This window comes from Chiloscyllium plagiosum, unplaced genomic scaffold (genome assembly GCF_037043375.1).
Source record: "Chiloscyllium plagiosum isolate Xiang-an unplaced genomic scaffold, Cpla_swu_hap1 HiC_scaffold_17, whole genome shotgun sequence".
In the NCBI taxonomy this organism is placed as follows: domain Eukaryota; kingdom Metazoa; phylum Chordata; class Chondrichthyes; order Orectolobiformes; family Hemiscylliidae; genus Chiloscyllium; species Chiloscyllium plagiosum.
The window spans coordinates 59,198,992-59,218,202 of NW_028270155.1; the positions used below are offsets into that span (position 1 = coordinate 59,198,992).

Sequence of the window (19,211 nt, forward strand, 5' to 3'; positions counted from 1 at the left end):
TGCAGCTGATGTTGAGTGAGCTTCCCAGAACAGAGCCCAGATAGTTTGACATTTCTTCAGTCCCAGGTGGAGACCAAAACAGGTCTTGTTCTGAGCGGAATATGTTCCACATGTGCTTCAGTTTATGGAAATGAGCAGGGAGTGCAAAACTGGCCTGAACACTGCAGCAAAGTGCTCAGTGAATGAGGGCTGGTTCTCAAGGACGGTATCACCAGTCATTATCCTTGTGATCTCCTAGCAAAGTGTAGAAGCAAGCAGTGTGCAACAATGTCCATATGGAGGTGCTTCTCTGGCTGTAGAGTTTACGTGGTATGAAGGGGAGAAATTTATGGAATTGAAAGTGGAATATTGTATCTGTAATTAATGATATTGATGTCTAATCTCTGAATTTTCCTCCTTAAACCTCTCTGACAACTTAGCACTCTTTTAAATTGATGCATAAAGCTTACTAGGCTTTTGGTTATCTGCCTTATTATCTCATAGATTGCCTACACCGTGGAAAGAGGCCATTTGGCCCATCGAGTCTACACTGACACTCCAATGAGCATCCCATCCCCTTCACCCTATAACCTTCCATTTCCTATGGCTAACCCACCTAGCCTGCACATCCTGAGACGTTACAGAACAATTTACTATGGCCAATCCACCTAACCTGCACCCAGAGGAAACCCACGCACACATTGGGAGAATGTGCAAACTCCAAACAAACGGTTATCCGAGGCTGGAATTCAACCTGGTTCTATGAGGCAGAAGTGATAACCACTGAGCCAGAATGCCACCTTATGTGACTCAGTATCAAATTTACTTTGCAGCACATGGAATGTTTTATTGCACGAAAGGCTCGATGCAGATACAGATTGTTGTTATTGCTGGTTGTGGCACTCATGATTACTGACATTTTACAGTCTCACCCTTTCGTGCACAATGCCCCAGCAGAGTAGCCAAGTAGAAGCCTCACCCAAGAGGCCAAGGCTATGTGCAGCCGGATCTTCTGTCCACAGATGGGCTTCTATAATCCACAGTGGATGGTAATCAAAACTCCTGACTCTGCATATGGAATCCTTGCCTTCGTTCTTATGATTCACTCATAGTTGTTACCAGCTGTCCAGCATTTATTGCCCTTCTTTAGTTTCCCTTGAGAGGATGGTGGTTAACTACCTTCTTAAAGCACTGTAGTCTATGTGTGATTGATAGACCCACAATGTCCTTCAAGGAACGGTGATATATTTCCAAGTCAGGATGGTGAGTGGCGTTCCCATGTACCTGCTGCCCTTGTCAGTCTAGACGGAAGTGGTGTGGGTTCAGAAGGTGTTGTCTATAGATCTTTGGTGAATTTCTGCAGTGCTTCTTGTAGATAGTATACATTGCTGCTACTTAGAATGTCAGTGGTGGAGGGAGTGGATGTGATACCACTCAAACAGGCTGTGTTGTCCTGGATGGTGTCAGGCTTTTAGAGTGTTGTTGGGGCTGCACTCATCCAGGCAAGTGGGGAATATTCCATCAGATTCCTGACTTGTGCCTTGTAGATGGAGGACAGTCTTTGAGGAGACAGGAGATGAGTTCCTGCTGCCGAATTCCTAGCCTCTGACCTGCTCTTGTAGACATTACATTTACACAGTGAGCTCTTATTTTTGAAAAGCATAGGAAATCATTCAGACAAAAACAATATCCTGCAGATGCTGGAAATATGAAACCAACACAGTGGATCTAGCAGTATCTGTGGGGAAAGAAAAACAGTCAGCATTTCAATTGTATCACTCATTTTCAGAACTGGTGGGTTCCAAAGAAGAGGCATATCAGATTTCTGTTTCTCTCTTTACTTAAGCTGCTGGATCTGCTGAGCTTCTCTAGCACTTTCTGACTTTATTCATGGGAAATCACTTTTCCTACTAAAGGGTTTATTCTTTGAATGGAATCTGACTCACCATTACTTACATTCTTATTTTAATTTGATTGCCATAATAGGCTGATGGAATCTTAGTTTAATTATTTCAGTGAGTAAGTGAGATGTTGAGTGTTCATCCCCATCAGGAAATCCATAACATGTCCTCTGTACATCAGAAGGAGTATACCCAAAGGAACATGTGGCTCTCCATTGACATTTTATGGCATTACCCCTAATGTACAAATTAAGGCTCGTTAATTCAAACATTTATAGACCTCGAGCTAGTAACAGTTTCTTCAACCACTTCAAAGGTTAACCATTACAGTGTCTGGAGGACTATAGGACAGCAGCTAACTGATATCTTCATGAACCATCTACTGTCAATTAAAACCAAAAATAAATTCCAAGAAGAAGCATTGTAAAGGTTGCAGTTTATGTGGAACTTGCTAATGACAGACAGGATGGTGAATTGGGCAGAAGCTTGGCAGATAGCATCTAATACTGAAAGTGTCCGGTGATGCTCTGTGGAAAGATAGATCCGGAAAGACAGAATAGATAAGCAGAGGTATTTTGGTGTCCACACATAGAAGTTTTTGAAGATGACAGGGCAAGTTTATAAGGTGGCTATAAAGAAATAGATCAGTTACTTGGGCTAATAATTACAGAGTTGATATAAAAGCTGAGCGATTACATTATTATATTTTACATTAGTGAAATCATTCGCGGGTCCTCAGGTGAAGTATTGCCAACAATTTTAGGCAGCGCACTTCAAGAAAGAAGTAAAGGCTTTGGAAAAGATACAAAGAAGGCTTACTGGGACATGGACCTGAAACGAGAGCCTTTGCTGATGAAGAGAATCTGAAGGATTTAGGATGATTTGCCTTGGACTAGAGAAAGTTAAGAAGGGCCAAGTGAGTGATTGATGAAAGATTCTGAAGTTGATGGAGGAAATTCTGAAAGTTGATGGTGGAAATTACTTGTTATGATAAGTGCATCAATATCTAGAAGTCATTGATACAAAACAATTGACAACAGATGTAGAGGGCATGTACAGAGACTGACTTTAACCTAAAACTGTGATAGAAGCCAATTCTATAAATAGTTTTAAAGATGAGTTGAACCGACAAGAGGATAAGGAATGTACAGGGTTACAAGCAAAAAGCAGGGAACATGGGATTAAATGTGACTCCTCTTTTCAAGTATATAATAAAACAAAGAACTGCGGATGCTGGAGATCTGAAACGAAAACAGAGAAATTGCTGGAGAAACTCTGCAAGTCTGGGAACATCTTTGGGAAGAAAGCAGAACTGATGAAGAGTCAGTGGACTCAAAACATACTCTGCTTTCTCCACACAGATACTGCCAGACCTGCTGCGTTTCTCCAGCAATTTCTAGTCTTCTCGAGGCTCAGTGAAAGCATGAAGGGCCTGAGTAGCTTGTTTGCAATACTACAAGATACTTTGATATGATGAAATGGGGTGAAAAAATCCACAACCACTGGAGCCTGACAGGTACATTTGCACCAAACATCAAGAAAGAAGTGTGTTCTTTTGAAACAGTAGTAACATCCCCCAATTTTGCTCTCACGTCCAGTTGCAAATTTATAATCATTTCTGCAGATGGCCCATGCTCTCCATGATCTCTGCTATTTCTAATGAGTAACTGGACCTTGCTTAATGAATAGCCTTTATTTGCAGTTCTTTTAGTCAGTGGGATGCTGCTGAATAAATATTAATTTGGTAATTTAAAATGATTTCCTAGTGTGATTTCACATCTGCAAAACTAGAACTCAGGAGGAAATGACTATGCATTACACAACACAAACACTAAAGCCATTTCCTTTCCAACATTGAAGACGGAAAGCCGCTTATTTAAACAAATAAATGTTGCCATCTTTTTCTCCCACTCCGTCTCTTACACACACAGTTGGCTGTTTGACTTATTGGGGTCAGGTTATATAAGAGAGATGATAGGGAGTGCAGTAAAAGGAGCAGGGAGAGACTGGGAGAAAAACAGGAAGGCAACAAGGCAGAGATGAATGGGCAAAGGATTCAGAGTGAGATAAACAGACAGAGGCAGGTTTGAGCTGTATGTGTATTATTGTCAAATGAATTCTGAATTGGTCAGCTGCAGGTACAAATTGGAAACTGAGCGGTATAATAGAAAACTGTCGGAGATATGGGTTAGACTAGGTCAGATTTGGGTCACAAACATCGCTTGGTTACAAAACAGTCAGAACAGAATCAGCAGGAAACAAAATATTGGTATTATTCAAAGAACTATTTTAATGCTGCAACACAATGATGACACAGAGAACATTGCAAATGTTAAGTGTGTTTGCTCAGATTCAAACTGTATGAAAGGGACTGCATTGCCACAACCACCTGATGGAGGAGCTGCGCTCCGAAAGCTAGTGCTTCCAAATAAACCTGTTAGACTATAACCTGGTGTTCTGTGATTTTAACTTTGTATTGTTAATAGGACTTGATTACAGAGTAACTACAAGTTGAAATGGGATGAGGAGGTATGTAGACAAATATATGAAACAGTAGGTCTAAAGTTAAAAGCTTTAAATATACAGTAACAGACCATGGTAAACATAGTGAGTATTGTCTTTAAAATGTGCCCAGCACTGCTTTCTAGATCAGTGAATTTTTTGGTTTAATCATAGAATCCTCACAATATAGATTAAGACCATTCAGCCCATTGAGTCTGCACCAATTGTCCAAACAGCATCCCACCCTATTTCTGTAATTATGCATTTACTATGGCCAATCCACCTCACCTGCATACCTCTGGATTACTAGAGGAAATGGGAGCACTCATTGAAACCCACGCAGACACAGGGAGAATGGGCAAACTCCACATAAGCAGTCACCTGAGGCGGGAATTGAACCCAGGTCCCTGGCACTGTAAAGCAGCAGTACTAACCAATGTACCAGCACACCACTTTCAGACATGTTATGATACACCCCGGAACAAGAGAAACTTGAAACTTGACCTTCTGGCTCAGGAGGTAGGGTCACTACCACTGCACCACAACAGCCTCACATGGATGCAACTTTCAAAAATCAGAAACAGATGGAAATACTCCACAGGTAAGGCAGCACCTAGAAAACCAGCTCAACATGCAATTACCGAGGATTGCAATGCCAGCACTTCCAGAGGTTAGACATGGCCCAAATCAACTTCAGCCTCTCAGCCTGCCTCAATCCCTTGCAATTTGCCAAATGGCATAGATGCAGAAGCCATCCATGGCAGAAGCTATCTCCATAGTCCAACACACATCCCTGGAACATCTGGACACTAAGGTTACCTACACCTGGCTTCTACTTATCAACTACAGCTCTACCTTCAACACTACCATCCCAACCAAACTGATATCCAAAGTCTGAGTCCTAGGTCTCGGCTCCACCCTCTGCAACTGGATTCTCAACTTCCTGACTCACAGGATGCAATCAGTGAGAATAGGTAACAGCATCTCCTGCATGACAATGCTCTATACTGGTGCCCCACAAAGATGTGTACTCAGCCCCTTGCTCTATTCCCTGTAAACTAATAACTGTGTGGCCAAACTTCATCCAAATTCCATCTACACGTTCACTGACGACACCACCAATGTAGGCTTCATATCAAGCAATGATGAGATGGAATACAGGAAACAGTTGAAGTGCTTGGTAAGGTAATGTAAAGATAAGACTCGCTCCCTCAATGTCAGCAAAACTGAAGAGCTGATCATTGACTTCAGGAAGCAGGGAGGAGGGTATACTCCTATCTATATCATTGGAGCTGAGGTGGGGATGGTTGAGAACATCAAGTTCCTGGAGTGACAATCACCACCAATCCATCTTCGATCACCTAAGGCAGCATAACAATGTCTCTTCTTCTTCAGGAGGCTAAGGAAATTTGGCATTCCCATAAGGACCCTCACCAACTTTTACACATGCACCATAGAAAGCATTCTATCTGGACGCAACATTGTTTGGTACAGCAACTGCTCTGCCCAGGACTGTAAGAAACTGCAGAGAATTGTGAACACAGCCCAGGCTACCACTCAAGCTAACCCTCCATCCACTGACTCCATCTGCACTTCTTACTGCTGTGGAAAAGGCATCCAACATCAAAGATCCCTCTCACCCTGGTTACAGTTTCTTCCAACCTTTTCCATCAGGTAGAAGATACAGAAGCTTGAACACATGTACCAATAGGTTCAGGAACACCTTCTTTCTGCTGTTTTGGACTTCTGAATGGGACTCTCATATTTGAGGTCTAACCATCTTGTCTATTGTGCACCTTATCTGCAGCCTTAACTTTGTATTCCTCGTTCTGTTCAATCACCCTGTGATCCTTTCGTAGGGTATGCTCTGCCTGTGCTCCAGGCAAAACATAACTTTTCACTGTATCTGGGTAAACCTGACAATAATAAATCAAATCAAAACTTTTAACTTCAAAATATAGGTACATTGGCAAACCCAGCAGAGAAACCTGGCAGAAACTTCTAACCTGTTGACTGTAGTTTCCATATTAATGGTATGAAAATGCTATTGTGTTAATATATTAATCAATGATCAAGATAAATAACTGTAATTGTAAAAGAATTGAAACAGCGCCTTTGTGGAATTAAGACATTTTCTAACGTGGATGTCTGGCGCAAATAATAAAATGGCTTTTATACATTCAACTCTCTGACTTCTTAGACAAAACTTGAATTCTCTTGACAAACCTTTGATGCATTTAGTTAGAAATAAACTTTAACAGCAATAAAGGTTAGCCCGACATTCAAAGTGCTGAATTCATGCAACTGGATTATGTTGGATTACTCAACTGATAACCACATCTCACAATACTCTACCCAGATCAGTCCTGAAAGCTCCCAACTGCTCCAACATTCACCCATTAGGGAAACTGAGTCCCCGATATTTGCTGGTCTTTGAATAAGAACATACTTCTCAATTTTCCTCCTCAAGCACAAAGTTCAAATTCTAAGATGGTGCTTCCATTATTTCCTCCCACATTCCAAAGTTATGCAGGTTAGGTGGGTTGGCCATGCTAAATTGCCCCATAAGGATGTGCAGGCTTAGTGGGTTAGACATAGAAATACAAGGTTGTGCAGTGGGGAATAGGTCTAGGTAGGATGTTCTTTGGAGGGTCAGTGTGAACACGATGGGTCAAATGGCCTGCTTCCGCACTGTAGGGATTCTATAATACTCCCAGGACACATTTAAGAGGTGAATATTGTCTGTTGGGACTGATAGAAGTATGTATGAGTGTGCATACAAATTGCAAAAACTCATGAACTGTCAATCTCATTGGAATTGGCAAAAATAACCAGAAAAGCTGTCAAAAGGAACGGTAAAAAAATGTTCTGGTGTTTTCAAACATCTGCCCTTCAAAATAAATGTCGGGAGTATTCCAGAAATCTGAAGAATCAATACCGTATGATTGGTTTCACAACCTTCTGTTATCACATTAGGATGTCTGCCATTTCAGTTTTATGGACAACTCAGAATGGTTAGAGACTCTATGAAGTGCAACTATGAATTTCAAAGGTTGCAATGTTACAGATTATGCACCTGAATGGAATGTTTGTAGCTATGAAATATTATATTGTTGAAGGAAATAAAATTGTGAATATTTTATTTAATGGAAGTTTTCTTTTAACATAGTGAACTCTAGTGAACTTTATTTCCTTTCTGTATAGATTCTGAGGTCTGTCCATGGTGAATAGTAGGTGAGTTGGCAGGAAGGTGCAGAGACAAACAGTGGTGATATTCATGGGCTGACATGAGTTGGCATAAGACTATAAAGAGTCATTATGTGGTGAGCAGGGGTCATGCAGGATATAATAGGATTATGGGTGGTGGGCAGAGGAACATAGGTGATATAAAAGGCCATTAGGGTGGGAAGGGGGACATACACTGGCATGGAGTTCATGAATCATTATGGATACAGAGCCACAGATTGGCAAGGACAAAATGAGGCACCATGGGGGCGTGGAAGCGCATACATGGCGAGACTTGGTATGAATCGGCTGTGGTTATGCGGACAGCTGTGGGGACTGTGAGGAATAGGGCTGGAGAGTTCTTTTGTTTCATTGTTTGACAAAAAAAATCAACACACTGTTGAAGCATCAAGGGAGACACCATCCAGCCAACCCACCTCCACACCCAGCGACTTGTTCAGGGGTTGTCTGATCTGACTCCCAGGAGCTTCGCCATCCGAGAATGAAAATCCCAACCTCTGGACCACTTTCCATTGGCGCATGTTTGTAGAGCTGGGAACTGCCCAATTCGGTGCTTCCATCACTCATTGAGCATCAACACATTACACGCAGTTGACCATTCTATCCTGAATAAATCCTCAGGAATATCCTCATCACTGTTAAGTTCCTATCTATGAAGGTTGCTGATCGTGTAACAGAATCTGTGGTTTTAAGATGTGTACTCATTATTAGGCCAGACTCCACTTGAAAATGAAACTGAATCTTCAGATTTAAGTTGGTTGATAGCCCTTTGATACATCTTTTTCTCTCTTTTTGTTCTTATGCAGTACAATGAAATCTCACATGACAGTGGAATGTATGGAGTAAGGATACAGACTATTATGTGATGGTGATCCTCACAGTACATGCAATCAGCCCATTATCTCCACCATGGCCACCATTACACAGTCACTGATACTCACACAAAAACCATGCTGACACCATTCAGTCAATATGTAAACCTGAGAGGCTTCTGCACAGGTTATAGCATTGGTGTGTTGCTCAGGCTCAGTTAAGACACTAGGTCAAACTCAAAGTGGAATCTTGGATGATACAGCTATCAGCAGTAACATGTGGGTCAGTGCAGTTTTACTGCAGTTAGTGACCCAGGAGGTTTGTCAAACTTTAGACAGGCACTCACTGAATGTCTTGGTTTTAAAAGAGGGAGGATAGTGATACATCCATTGGGTCAGTGTGCACATAATTCCAAGATAATTCAATGAAGTGTAAACACTTATCATAATTAATGGACTGTGGGCTGTCCACATATAGGAGAAGCTATTTGGGGAAACAGTTTTTGTAAGCCTTCCTGCTCTGCGTTCTTTTAGTTCCCCTGTTCATTATAACTTCCATTAGATCACTCAACTGAGGAATCTGTTAATAATTCTTTGTGAAGCAGTTTAATTTATTGAGTATTGTGTAGATTTACATATTGCTACAGTATTTTGTTCCTACTTGACAAATGAGCTCGATACCATTAACAGAGCATCCATTGCCTCGGGTTTTTTTTTCTATGTTTGTCTTTGTTTCAAAAATTAGTTAGAGGATTTATTTATCAAAACTCTTGCCTGTTAAGTTCATGTTTCGATTTGGGAAATAGTGGAGATAGCAATAGGGCTAGGGTTACAATATCGTTATTGATCAGAGTGACTTGAAGCTAAAGAAGAAGGGCAAAGCTCAAACCAAACTTATCCAAGAACACGGTAGCTTCCAACCATTGATTAATCTATTGACAGACAATGTTTTAACTTATACATGTAGAATGGTAAAGTTCCTAAAGGTTATCAATAACTATTGATCTGAACTAGGGAGATGTCAGAGATCACAAGAAATAGCGAAAAGCAGATGGGACTAAAATTCCACCATAAATGGGCACAAAAAAAGGTAGAATATACATCCATATATAGTAAGACAGGACAAATTTCACCACAGAGTTTCTGAAATTTCAAAGGAGCTAGAATATCTCATGATGCTGCAATAAATTTAATCTAAACATTTAATCCAAAATATAAAACCTCTGAAAGTATTCTTGAAGAATTATCGAAAAGTCCCTGCCTGTGAGCCTGCAGCAGATCCTTGCAGGAAATCACAGGAGTCTCAGAGATACAGAAAGGAAGCCAATAATGTTTCACTGTTAATTCCTGCACAGGCTGCAGTCTCTCTCTGTGGCAAGCTGCTCAACAATTTCATCAACTCTCAGTGATTGCAGGATTGTCAGGCTGATTGAGAAGCAGCTCCATACATTAACTACACGAAAAGGATAACGACACGGCTTCCTGTGAATATTGGATTTTTTGTTCCGAAGGGAAGCTGACTAGATAACTCGAGAAATGAAAGATACAATGCAAGTCTCACCACTGGACCACAAACAGCATTAGGACTTGAGCAAGGTGTATTGATCATTCAGTTCATCATGCTCTGTATCTTTTTTTTTAAGTTTCTAGATTTCTGTACACGAGTTACGTGGCTGTGGCACTAACAACGGTCAGCAAAACCCAGATGCAATTATTGACACAGGATGACGAATGATGAATGCTGGGAAATTAATGATGGTGAGCTCAAAATCAGCAGATGCAGCTTTTCCTTCTCATTTTAGTTTATTTTAACATTTACAACAGCTTGAATCCTTTGGCCCACAAGATATAAATGAAGAGAAACATGACAAGTATCCATTGTTGCTGATGCTGAACTGAATCATTCAAATTCAGCTTTTAATAGAAAGAAGGGGCTTAATTGTCATTGACTCATACAGCCATACAAGATGGAAATAGACGCTTTGGTCCAACAGTCCATACCGACCATGTTCCCAAACTAAACTGGACCCACCTAGCTACGCTTGACCCATATCCCTCCAAACCTCTCTGATTCATGAGCTTATCCAAATATCCACTAAACGTTGTGTGTCATACAGTTATAGATATGTACAGCACGGAAACACACCCTTTGGTCCAACACATTCATGCCGACCAGATATCCCAACCCAATCTAGTCCCACCTGCCAGCACCCAACGCATATCTCTCCGAACCCTTCCTATTCATATACCCATCCAGATGCCTCTTAAATGTTGCAATTGCATCAGTCTCCACCACATCCTCTGGCAGCTCATTCCATACACGTACCACCCTCTGTGTGAAATAGTTGCCCCTTAGGTCTTTTTTTATATCTCTCCCCTCTCACCCTAAACCTATGCCCTCTAGTTCTGGACTCCTCCACCAGGGAAAAGACTTTGACTTTGTAAGTATACCCACATCCATCAATTTCTCTGGCAGTTCATTCCATGCACGAACCATACTGAGCAAAAGAAGTTGCCCTTGTGTACTTTTTAAATCTTTCTCATCTCACCTTAAAAATATGGCCTCTAGTTTTGAATTGTCCCACCCTAGGGAAAAGATCTTCTCTTTCACCTTATTCATGCCCCTCATGGTTTTATAAACCCCACTAAGGTCACCCCTCAATCTCCTACGCTCCAGTGAAAAAACTTCTAATTGTATGTTTGCCCTTTCATGGGATGCAGATGGCAAGGCCAATATTGATTTCCCTTCCTCGGTTGCCCTTAAGAAAGTGGTGATGATGCACCTTCTTGAGCTGTTGTAGACTGTACGTGCATCTTCAGTGTCATTCGTAGAAAGTTTCAGGCTTTGTGAGGATAAAGGATTGGTAACATTTTTCAAAGTCGGGCAGGCCTGAGAGTTGACGGGGAACTTGTGGGTGATAGTGTTCACATGAACCTGCCGTCATTCTGGGTAGTAGTGATTGTTTGTTTGGAATCTTTTTTTAAACTCTTTTAGCTAACTCTACTTCCCCTCAATCACCCTCTGCTAGCAACCCCACCCCTCTCCCTTTCACCACCCGCACCCACTCCATTCCCCTTACCACCCCTCCCCCTCAAAAACAAAAATGGTAAACTTAATACCTTGCAGCGCTTTGATACGGGCAAATGAGAGTACTACCGGCGTAGATAGAGAGGGTTTCATGGGGAAACATTTTGCTCTACATTCTCACCACACTAAAAGCAGATGATTCAGTTCAACAAGTAAAACTACCTCTGTTCGATGTACCAGCATCCATTTTTCATCTTCCTCTTGTTTATAGAATTCCAAATAGGGATCGGATTTCCCAAAAAGATCCTGTAAGAAAATTAATGCCTATTTAAATAGGGCAATATTCAAATTATTCTTGGAAGGATGCCACTTTTGGATTCGTGGATAGCTCAATGTTAAAGACAGACATCTTTCCTAGAGATGAGTTACTGCAGATTAAAAGGCCCTGGTAATACAGGAAGGATTCCTAACTCATATACACACAGCACTGACAGAGCAGCAGCTAACACTCACTAACGTTCTTGGATCCTGGTGCTACGGCTGTGAGCAACTTAAGAAATGGTTTGGCCTTGAAAGAAAATCAGAATGCTCCATATTTAACCCGAGTAAATGGCATCCTTTTGCCGTCGCTACTGTTAGCCAGTCACTTCCACCCTGTTGAAGGCTGGGACATATTCATGCAAACTATAAGGCTGCACTCCTGATGTGGAGCTCTCTGAAGCGAGAGGTGGATGTGGTGCAGATGCTAAGGGCACAAACACATCTTTGATTGCTGCCTCAGCCATGCCAGTATGCCTCATTGCTCAGTGATCTGCACAGGCTCAAAAACATTGTGCACCCCATTGCTCCCAGCTGCAGCCCGAACCTCCCAAGTAGTCCGACAGATTGAAATTAGTATCCGCATGAAAATGAGCAATTTCAACACGGGTTGCATATATAAAGCGAAGGGCACACTCTGTAAATAAAACCACACAAACCATTTATGCTTGGGGCTGGGGAGGGAGTTATGGAGAAGGTGGGATATCATTGCCTGGTGTCACCCCCTCCAACCTAATAAGGAAGTGATAACATGAGAGCAGTTTATACAGCTAACAATTCTGACAGATAGTGGAGTCCGAAAAAAAAACTGGACAGTTTTTATAAGCTGGCTCCAGTTTAAGTGGGTAAAAATAATGACTGCAGATGCTGGAAAGCAGAGTCTAGATTAGAGTGGTGCTGGAAAAGCACAGCAGTTCAGGCAGCATCCGAGGAGCAGTAAAATTGACGTTTTGGGCAAAAGCCCTTCATCAGGATGCTGCCTGAACTGCTGTGCTTTTCCAGCACCACTCTAATCTAGACTCCAGTTTAAGTGGGTATGGTAACTGTTTTGTTCTCGGAGGGTGGGAATTCATTTTTGAGCAATATGAGGCCCTTTAGAGAGCAAAGATAATCCACCTACCGAAACAAATATAACTATGGCAGGGCAAGTGGCAATACACTTGGAAGGGCCCTGCTAAAGGACATTGAGGTGTTCACTATCCTGTGGCTTAGGGGCAAGATTCATCACTGGAACATACCCCATCTGAATAATCAGATTGCTCTCCTCAAATATAATCTACCAAGTGCCTCATTCCCGTGAGGTCTGATTTTCAGCCACATCTTCAGCTAAGTGCTTGCATGGGCGGATGAACAACAATAATTATTGTAATCCAAATGCCTGCAATTGTACAGTCCTAATAAGGACCTCACAAAGACACAACTGAAGGAAGAAGGAAAATAATGTAAGTTAGTAATGTTTCAACTGTCAGGACTCCCGATGCCCACCCCTCCACTCTGCCAGCCCCTCTGAACCCTGTAGGAAGTCGGACCGAAGAGGGTGAATCTGCATTTGGTTAGGGCCAGCTCAGTATATGCTAAAATCATTACCACTTGATCATTTTCTAAGATTAATAGGGGAATCAAGGGTGAGAGGGAAAGGACAGGAAAGTGGATGTGAGGAATGTCAGATCAGTCATGATCCTACTGTGTACAAACACACCCAGAATCTGGGTGTTAAAGCAGGTTCACATAATACGTGGTGCTTGCAGACGTCCTTCCATTTACTGTCTGGGTCTCTACATAATGCTGTTGCTCTTTAAAGGGTCTCTATTTGCTCAAAAATGAATTCCCACCCACAAAGAACAAAACAGATACCCCACCCACTGCACGTGAGGTGGCAGCTATTTCTGTTCAGTTGCACACTTGTTATTTAGAGACTGACAGAAGGAAACAGCGGTCACTCCTCTCTCTCTTTCTCTCTCTCTCTCTCGGGCCCAGCCTCTTAACTTTCGTGAACCCGCAAATATACATATCCCTTCTTGGTAGCTCTCCCCACCAGCCCCATTGGTGCTGAACTTCCCAGATTCCCACCTATCCCATCCATCAAATTCTTTTACTCAACCCCCCAGCCCAGACATATTGAGTCAACCTGTTGGATCCAGGAGTGCACTGACCTTGCTGTGGGAGCCAGGGTGTCACTGACTGTGAATGATGCCTCCACCACATACACTCCTACCCTACTCCTTTCCTTTTCATGATCTATAAATCTTCCCTCACTTCCAGACTCAGTTGCTTCCATTCCCAATTCTTATCCCGTCTGCACCCCAGCATGCTGCTTCCAACCTCCACAAACAGTCTCCCCAGGGCAAGCAAGCAGCTTGAGATGCAGTCTGGTCTAGTCTGTGAGCTGGGTGTCCTCCTTTATAGGCAAACTGTCCTTGCAGCAGCTTTGCAATGAAAGTTGCTGGTTCACTCCAAATTGCAGCATTGAAATACAAAGCCATCTTGTAAATAGATCAGAGATTGGTCAACAGGGTGATGCCAAAGCCTGTGAGAGGGGGGTTTGTGTGTGGTGACTTCCCACAGAGCATGCCCTGAGATCTTGTATCAGGTGTCCACAAATGACCAGAACAAGACTATCAGAAATAGGAACAGGAGTAGGCTGTTTGGCCCTTCGAGACTGTTCTGCCATTCAGTAGGATCATGGCTGATCCAACATTCCTTAAATCCATTTTCCTGACCTTTCCCTGTAACCCTTGATTCTCCTATTGATCAAGATCTTAGATAATGATCAAGAGATAATCATCTTAGCCTCAAAGATACACAAGAAATCTGCCCCATAGCTCTCTGTGGCAAGGAATTCCAAAGAACCGCTACCCTCTGGGAGATGAAATTTCTCATTATCTCAGTCTTAACTTGATGCCTCTTTATTCTGAGACTATGCATCTGGTCCTAGACTCTCTCCCATGTCTCTGCATTCACCCTGTCCAGCCCCTTAAGAATTCTCAATGTTTCAATAAGATTACCTCTCATTCTTCTAAACTCCAGTGAGTAGAATCCCAACCTGTTTAGGCTTTGTCCTCAAGATAATCCCTCCATACCAGGGATCATCCGAGTGAACCGTCTCTGAACTGCCTCCAATCAAATAAGATCTTTCATTAAATATGGGGATGAAAACTGGTCATAGTACACCATATGTAGCCTCACCAGCTCCTTGTACAGTAAGACTTCCCTACTCTTATACTCTAACCTCTTTGAAATAAGAGCCAACCTGCCATTACCCTTCCTGATTACCTGCTGCACTTGTGTGCTAGCTTGCTAAGTTTCATGCACAAGAACCTCACAAGTACCTGCAATATTTTGCCTGCTTACTTAACCTATCAATATCTCTCCGTAAACTGTCTGTATCTATCTCACAATCCTACTTTCCAGCTAATTTTGGGTCATCTGCAAATTTGGCTCCAATACATTTGTTTCCTTCCTCCATGTCTTTGGTATATATTGTGCACAGTTACAGTCCCAGCACTGAACTCTGTGGAACTCCACTGGTCAAGGTTCCCCTTATCCCCAGTCACTATTCCCTGTCCATCTGCCATTGTATTAGCCACGCTAACATGCTGCCTCCAACAATGAGGGCTCCAATCTCATAATTTAACCTATGACTCATTCTGCAGTGATTTGCTGAGAAATTATGTAACAGTAATTGATGTTTAAAAGGAACTCATCTGGTTTTTAAAATATAGTTGCCTGTCCATGCAGTAGTTACCACAGGTCTGTAGGAAGCACATAATATCACAGGAGTTATTAAAATCTAAAGAGAGCTAAGTATCACTTTGGGAAGCAAGGAATTCATCGCGCTTGCTAGTAATTAAGATTGAACTGTTGTCTGAGTTTCACTAATGTGCTCTCTTGGAGCATCTTTACTTGATAGTGAGTATAGCAATGGAGTGGTCGCAGTCCATTCTATGTTTCCATAGACCGTATTAGAGACAGAAGCCTACCTTCTTGTCCAGCTTTCTTCCAGCCATGCTGAGGGTGATTACTCTATTATCGGAGATTTCTTGGGCACTTATCTGTAAAGGCAGGTGAAGATGCATCAACATGTCATTTGGTAAATGTTTTCGATCTGTCGTTATGAATATGTCTCCTATACACTAGGTAGGTGACTTTAGAATTTGCAGCAACACAAACCCCACTCGTTGAGGAGCCAGCATGATGTCCAGGTATATAATACAGAAGTTTATTCACTAATCTAGTTGGGTGTTAACTGATAAGTTCAGCACACTCAGATCAGCTGCATAGTGATGTATAGAATAAAGCATATTCTGGTTTCTCCAATTTTATTTCTCCGTTGTATCAACTCCCAGTTCCAAATTGTAATTCGCCAGATTAGAAACTCAACACAATTGAGCTGTTCAGAATGGTCAATCAACTTGGTTTGTCACCCTCATCAAGTTGGTCTGCTTTGGTCATTTCACTTTAGCAGTTTATTTTGCTGAAATATTGGAAGGGGTACAACACAGAGACAGACAGCCAAACCAAATCAGCCTTATTATTTCTGTATTCACAACACAGTAAACTTCAAACATTCAAAAGACACCCAAAATTAACCTCAATGGCTCCTAACCAGGCTTATCTGTCACCAATCCCACACTTTGCAAATACTCAATTCTTGACACATGTTTGTAATTTAAACAAAAGACTTGGGAATTTATTAACAATACAATAACTTTACTAGAACAAAATGAAACAATAAAGTAATTGAATTGGTCTGTGCTATAAACCCAAACACCTTTGTTTTCAGCCCCATTCACACAAAGCACAGATGAACAAATGCAGTTAAGTGATAAGTGACAGAACATAACAAAACTGGCCAGATTACTTAAGTGGGTTCCACAACACATTGTTCCTCAGGTATAAATGATTGTTTCACGATTGATTTTCAGAAGATTTCGATCGGGGTCACTTTTCCAGTTCACCCAGAAAAAGGCAGTACTGCCTATAATTAGCCTTCTCTTCTGAGCTTCTAACATGTGCTCATGGGAGGTTAGGCAGGCACCTTTCAAATCTTTATGCTGCAGTATCAACAGGCAGATTCGTTCTCACAGAAAACACAGTCCAAAATCCAATTCAAACTCCAACGATGTCCTCATAGACCGTCTCTTCTATGAGGTGCCAGTTAGCATTTAATGTCTGCCATCTGTTTGAACATAAGGTTTTTTCTGGAAATGCTGGAATCAATTCCCAGGTACTGACTTCATTAGTGGCCGACTTCTGCTATCATTTTAAACATAATGCTCTTTTTGGTAATGAGGCTTCTGCAGAACCTTTCGATCAGGAACCAACCTGCAATTAATTTTCAGGCCTGATCTCACAAGTAAACAAAACTCATTTGGAAATCACAGCAGGTCAGGCAGCATCCATGGTGAGACAGCAAGCTAACATTTCAAGTCTGGATGACTCTTCATGAAGCTTATTCTCTCTCCAAGGATTTTTCTTGATGCTCTGTGATTTCCAGCATTTTTTTGTTTTCAGTACAGATTCCAGAATCTACAGCAATTTGCTCCGAAAAAGGCTTGTTAGGTCTGTTTTCCTTTTAACACAAACACAAACTTTTACTACAGTACAAAAGAATTCTTTAGCTCACTGCTCCCAATGCGCAGCTCCAAACCAAACTTGAGAAAATAATAAAATAAAAATAAGGTTAAATCAGTGACTCTAACAAAAGTAAAAATTAAACTTGACTGTACCAATATTGTTCCTTTTCCAGCCGGTTTCCCATTGGTCAGAACAAGCGGCCTTGTTATCTTCTTACTTGAAACGATCTGCATCATGAATCAAAATTTTACTTTTGTAACTTAAGTTACTGAAGATTTAGAATAATTCAAGATTGTACAAAAAAAGAGACCTACCACTCCGAGAGTACATGAAAATTCTCCAAGGAAGTCATGCTCGTAAAGCTGTTTACTGGATTTGTCTTGGTCAAACAAGGCAAATTTCAGTTTCTGCACTTCTTCAAAATGATAGTCTACCACAAACTTCTTGGCAAATACTGGATTTAGATTGTTCATGGCTGTTTCTGTTCGGCCAATCTGTCAGAGGAGACAACAGGAAGACTTTAATTTTAGGCAAATGTCCTAACACAGAGACAATTGTACACTGGGTATTTATTTCCTAATGTATTATACAGTGGTGTGGATGCTGAGTGATGTGCCTTGCTTAAATTCAGTATTGTAGAAGATAGAGATCTGGGATATTATTCAATCCATTGAGCATAAGGTATCACATCTACCTTTTGCATGAATCTGTTTGAGAGTGGAGGGAGTAACTTGGTACTTCAAGGCAATAAACACTGACCAGGAGGCAGGCTCTTCAGCTTTGTCTTTTTAAGGATTTCTGCAGCAGATGGTTTTATGTGGAGTATCTACACATCTTTGCTTTATGTCTCTGGGTTCACTTCTCTACTTTTATTATGTACCGTATGATATGTGCATTTTTTAAACAATATATTCCTCTCTCCTTCTCTTTGGCCTGGCACCAAATATAAAACCCACAGTGTTCTCCCTCCTAGCAACTTGAATGAATATAACAGAATTTTGAGGCACTTGCAATAAATTGTAGGCCATTGTCTCTTTTCTTCATCTGGGCAGTTAGTCCCCCAGGTATCTCAAATTTATCTTTTCTATTATTCATGCTGGAATCCCTTCTGGCTTTGTCCCTCCCCAATCTTTGCAACTTCCTCTAACCCTCCAATTTCCTTCCCTCAAACTCTTATCCCAAATCCTGCGCATTGGCTCCTTGCTCTCTCTGATGTCTACATTTTTATCTACTCAGGTCACATTCTTGTGAATTACCTTTGCACATCCCTCTGGCATTGCACATGCCCTTCTTATTTACCTGCTCCTTGAGTCCCACCTCTTTAACCAAGTTTTTATCTCAACTCTTCTAACAACTTACTGCCTTTGCTGGTTTTGAATTCATGTGTTGTTGGACATCGGAGTGCGTCTGGAAAATTAACAAACAGTGAATTTCACAACTAATCTTGGAGGAACCGGTTTGGGCAAAGTTCATAGCACAGAATCAGATAAGTTAATTGTTGTTTTAAGTCTGTCCAAGAGAAAGGCTGCAGTAGTGAGTAGAGTGGGTTCTTTCTTGATTATATGTTTTTGGAGATAAGTCTCTTGATTAAACTTAAAATATAAGCCATAGCTCTTAATTTAACCTGGGGCAGTATTTTGGAGAGGAATAAGACGGTGTTATTTTCTGGGTCTGTAGATTGTGAAGGAGCATAAATGGCCTTTGCAGTGATAAGTACTTCTTGTCAGAAGTGTGAGTTTAAAGAGAATTTAAGGGTTACTGCGGATTATATCTGCCATAAATGCTGTTGGGTGCGAATCTTATCAGATTGAGTGGATCGGTTGGAGAGACAGATAGAAGCGATGAGGA

At 41.5% G+C, this 19,211-nt stretch overlaps 1 protein-coding gene across 4 annotated transcripts in view; it reads right to left on the reverse strand.

The window, feature by feature from the left end:
• cpne2 (copine II) overlaps positions 1-19,211 on the reverse strand; it is a 262,943-nt gene that overhangs the window by 197,517 nt on the left and 46,215 nt on the right. For all 4 annotated transcript variants that reach the window (XM_087995970.1, XM_087995968.1, XM_043707143.2 and 1 more), the window contains exons 3-6: positions 17,678-17,857; positions 17,516-17,590; positions 15,767-15,838; positions 11,691-11,774 (exon numbers count right to left, since the gene is read on the reverse strand). In XM_087995970.1, coding sequence (XP_087852096.1) covers positions 11,691-11,774; positions 15,767-15,838; positions 17,516-17,590; positions 17,678-17,857 — 411 coding nt within the window. The remainder of the gene's footprint in view (positions 1-11,690; positions 11,775-15,766; positions 15,839-17,515; positions 17,591-17,677; positions 17,858-19,211) is intronic.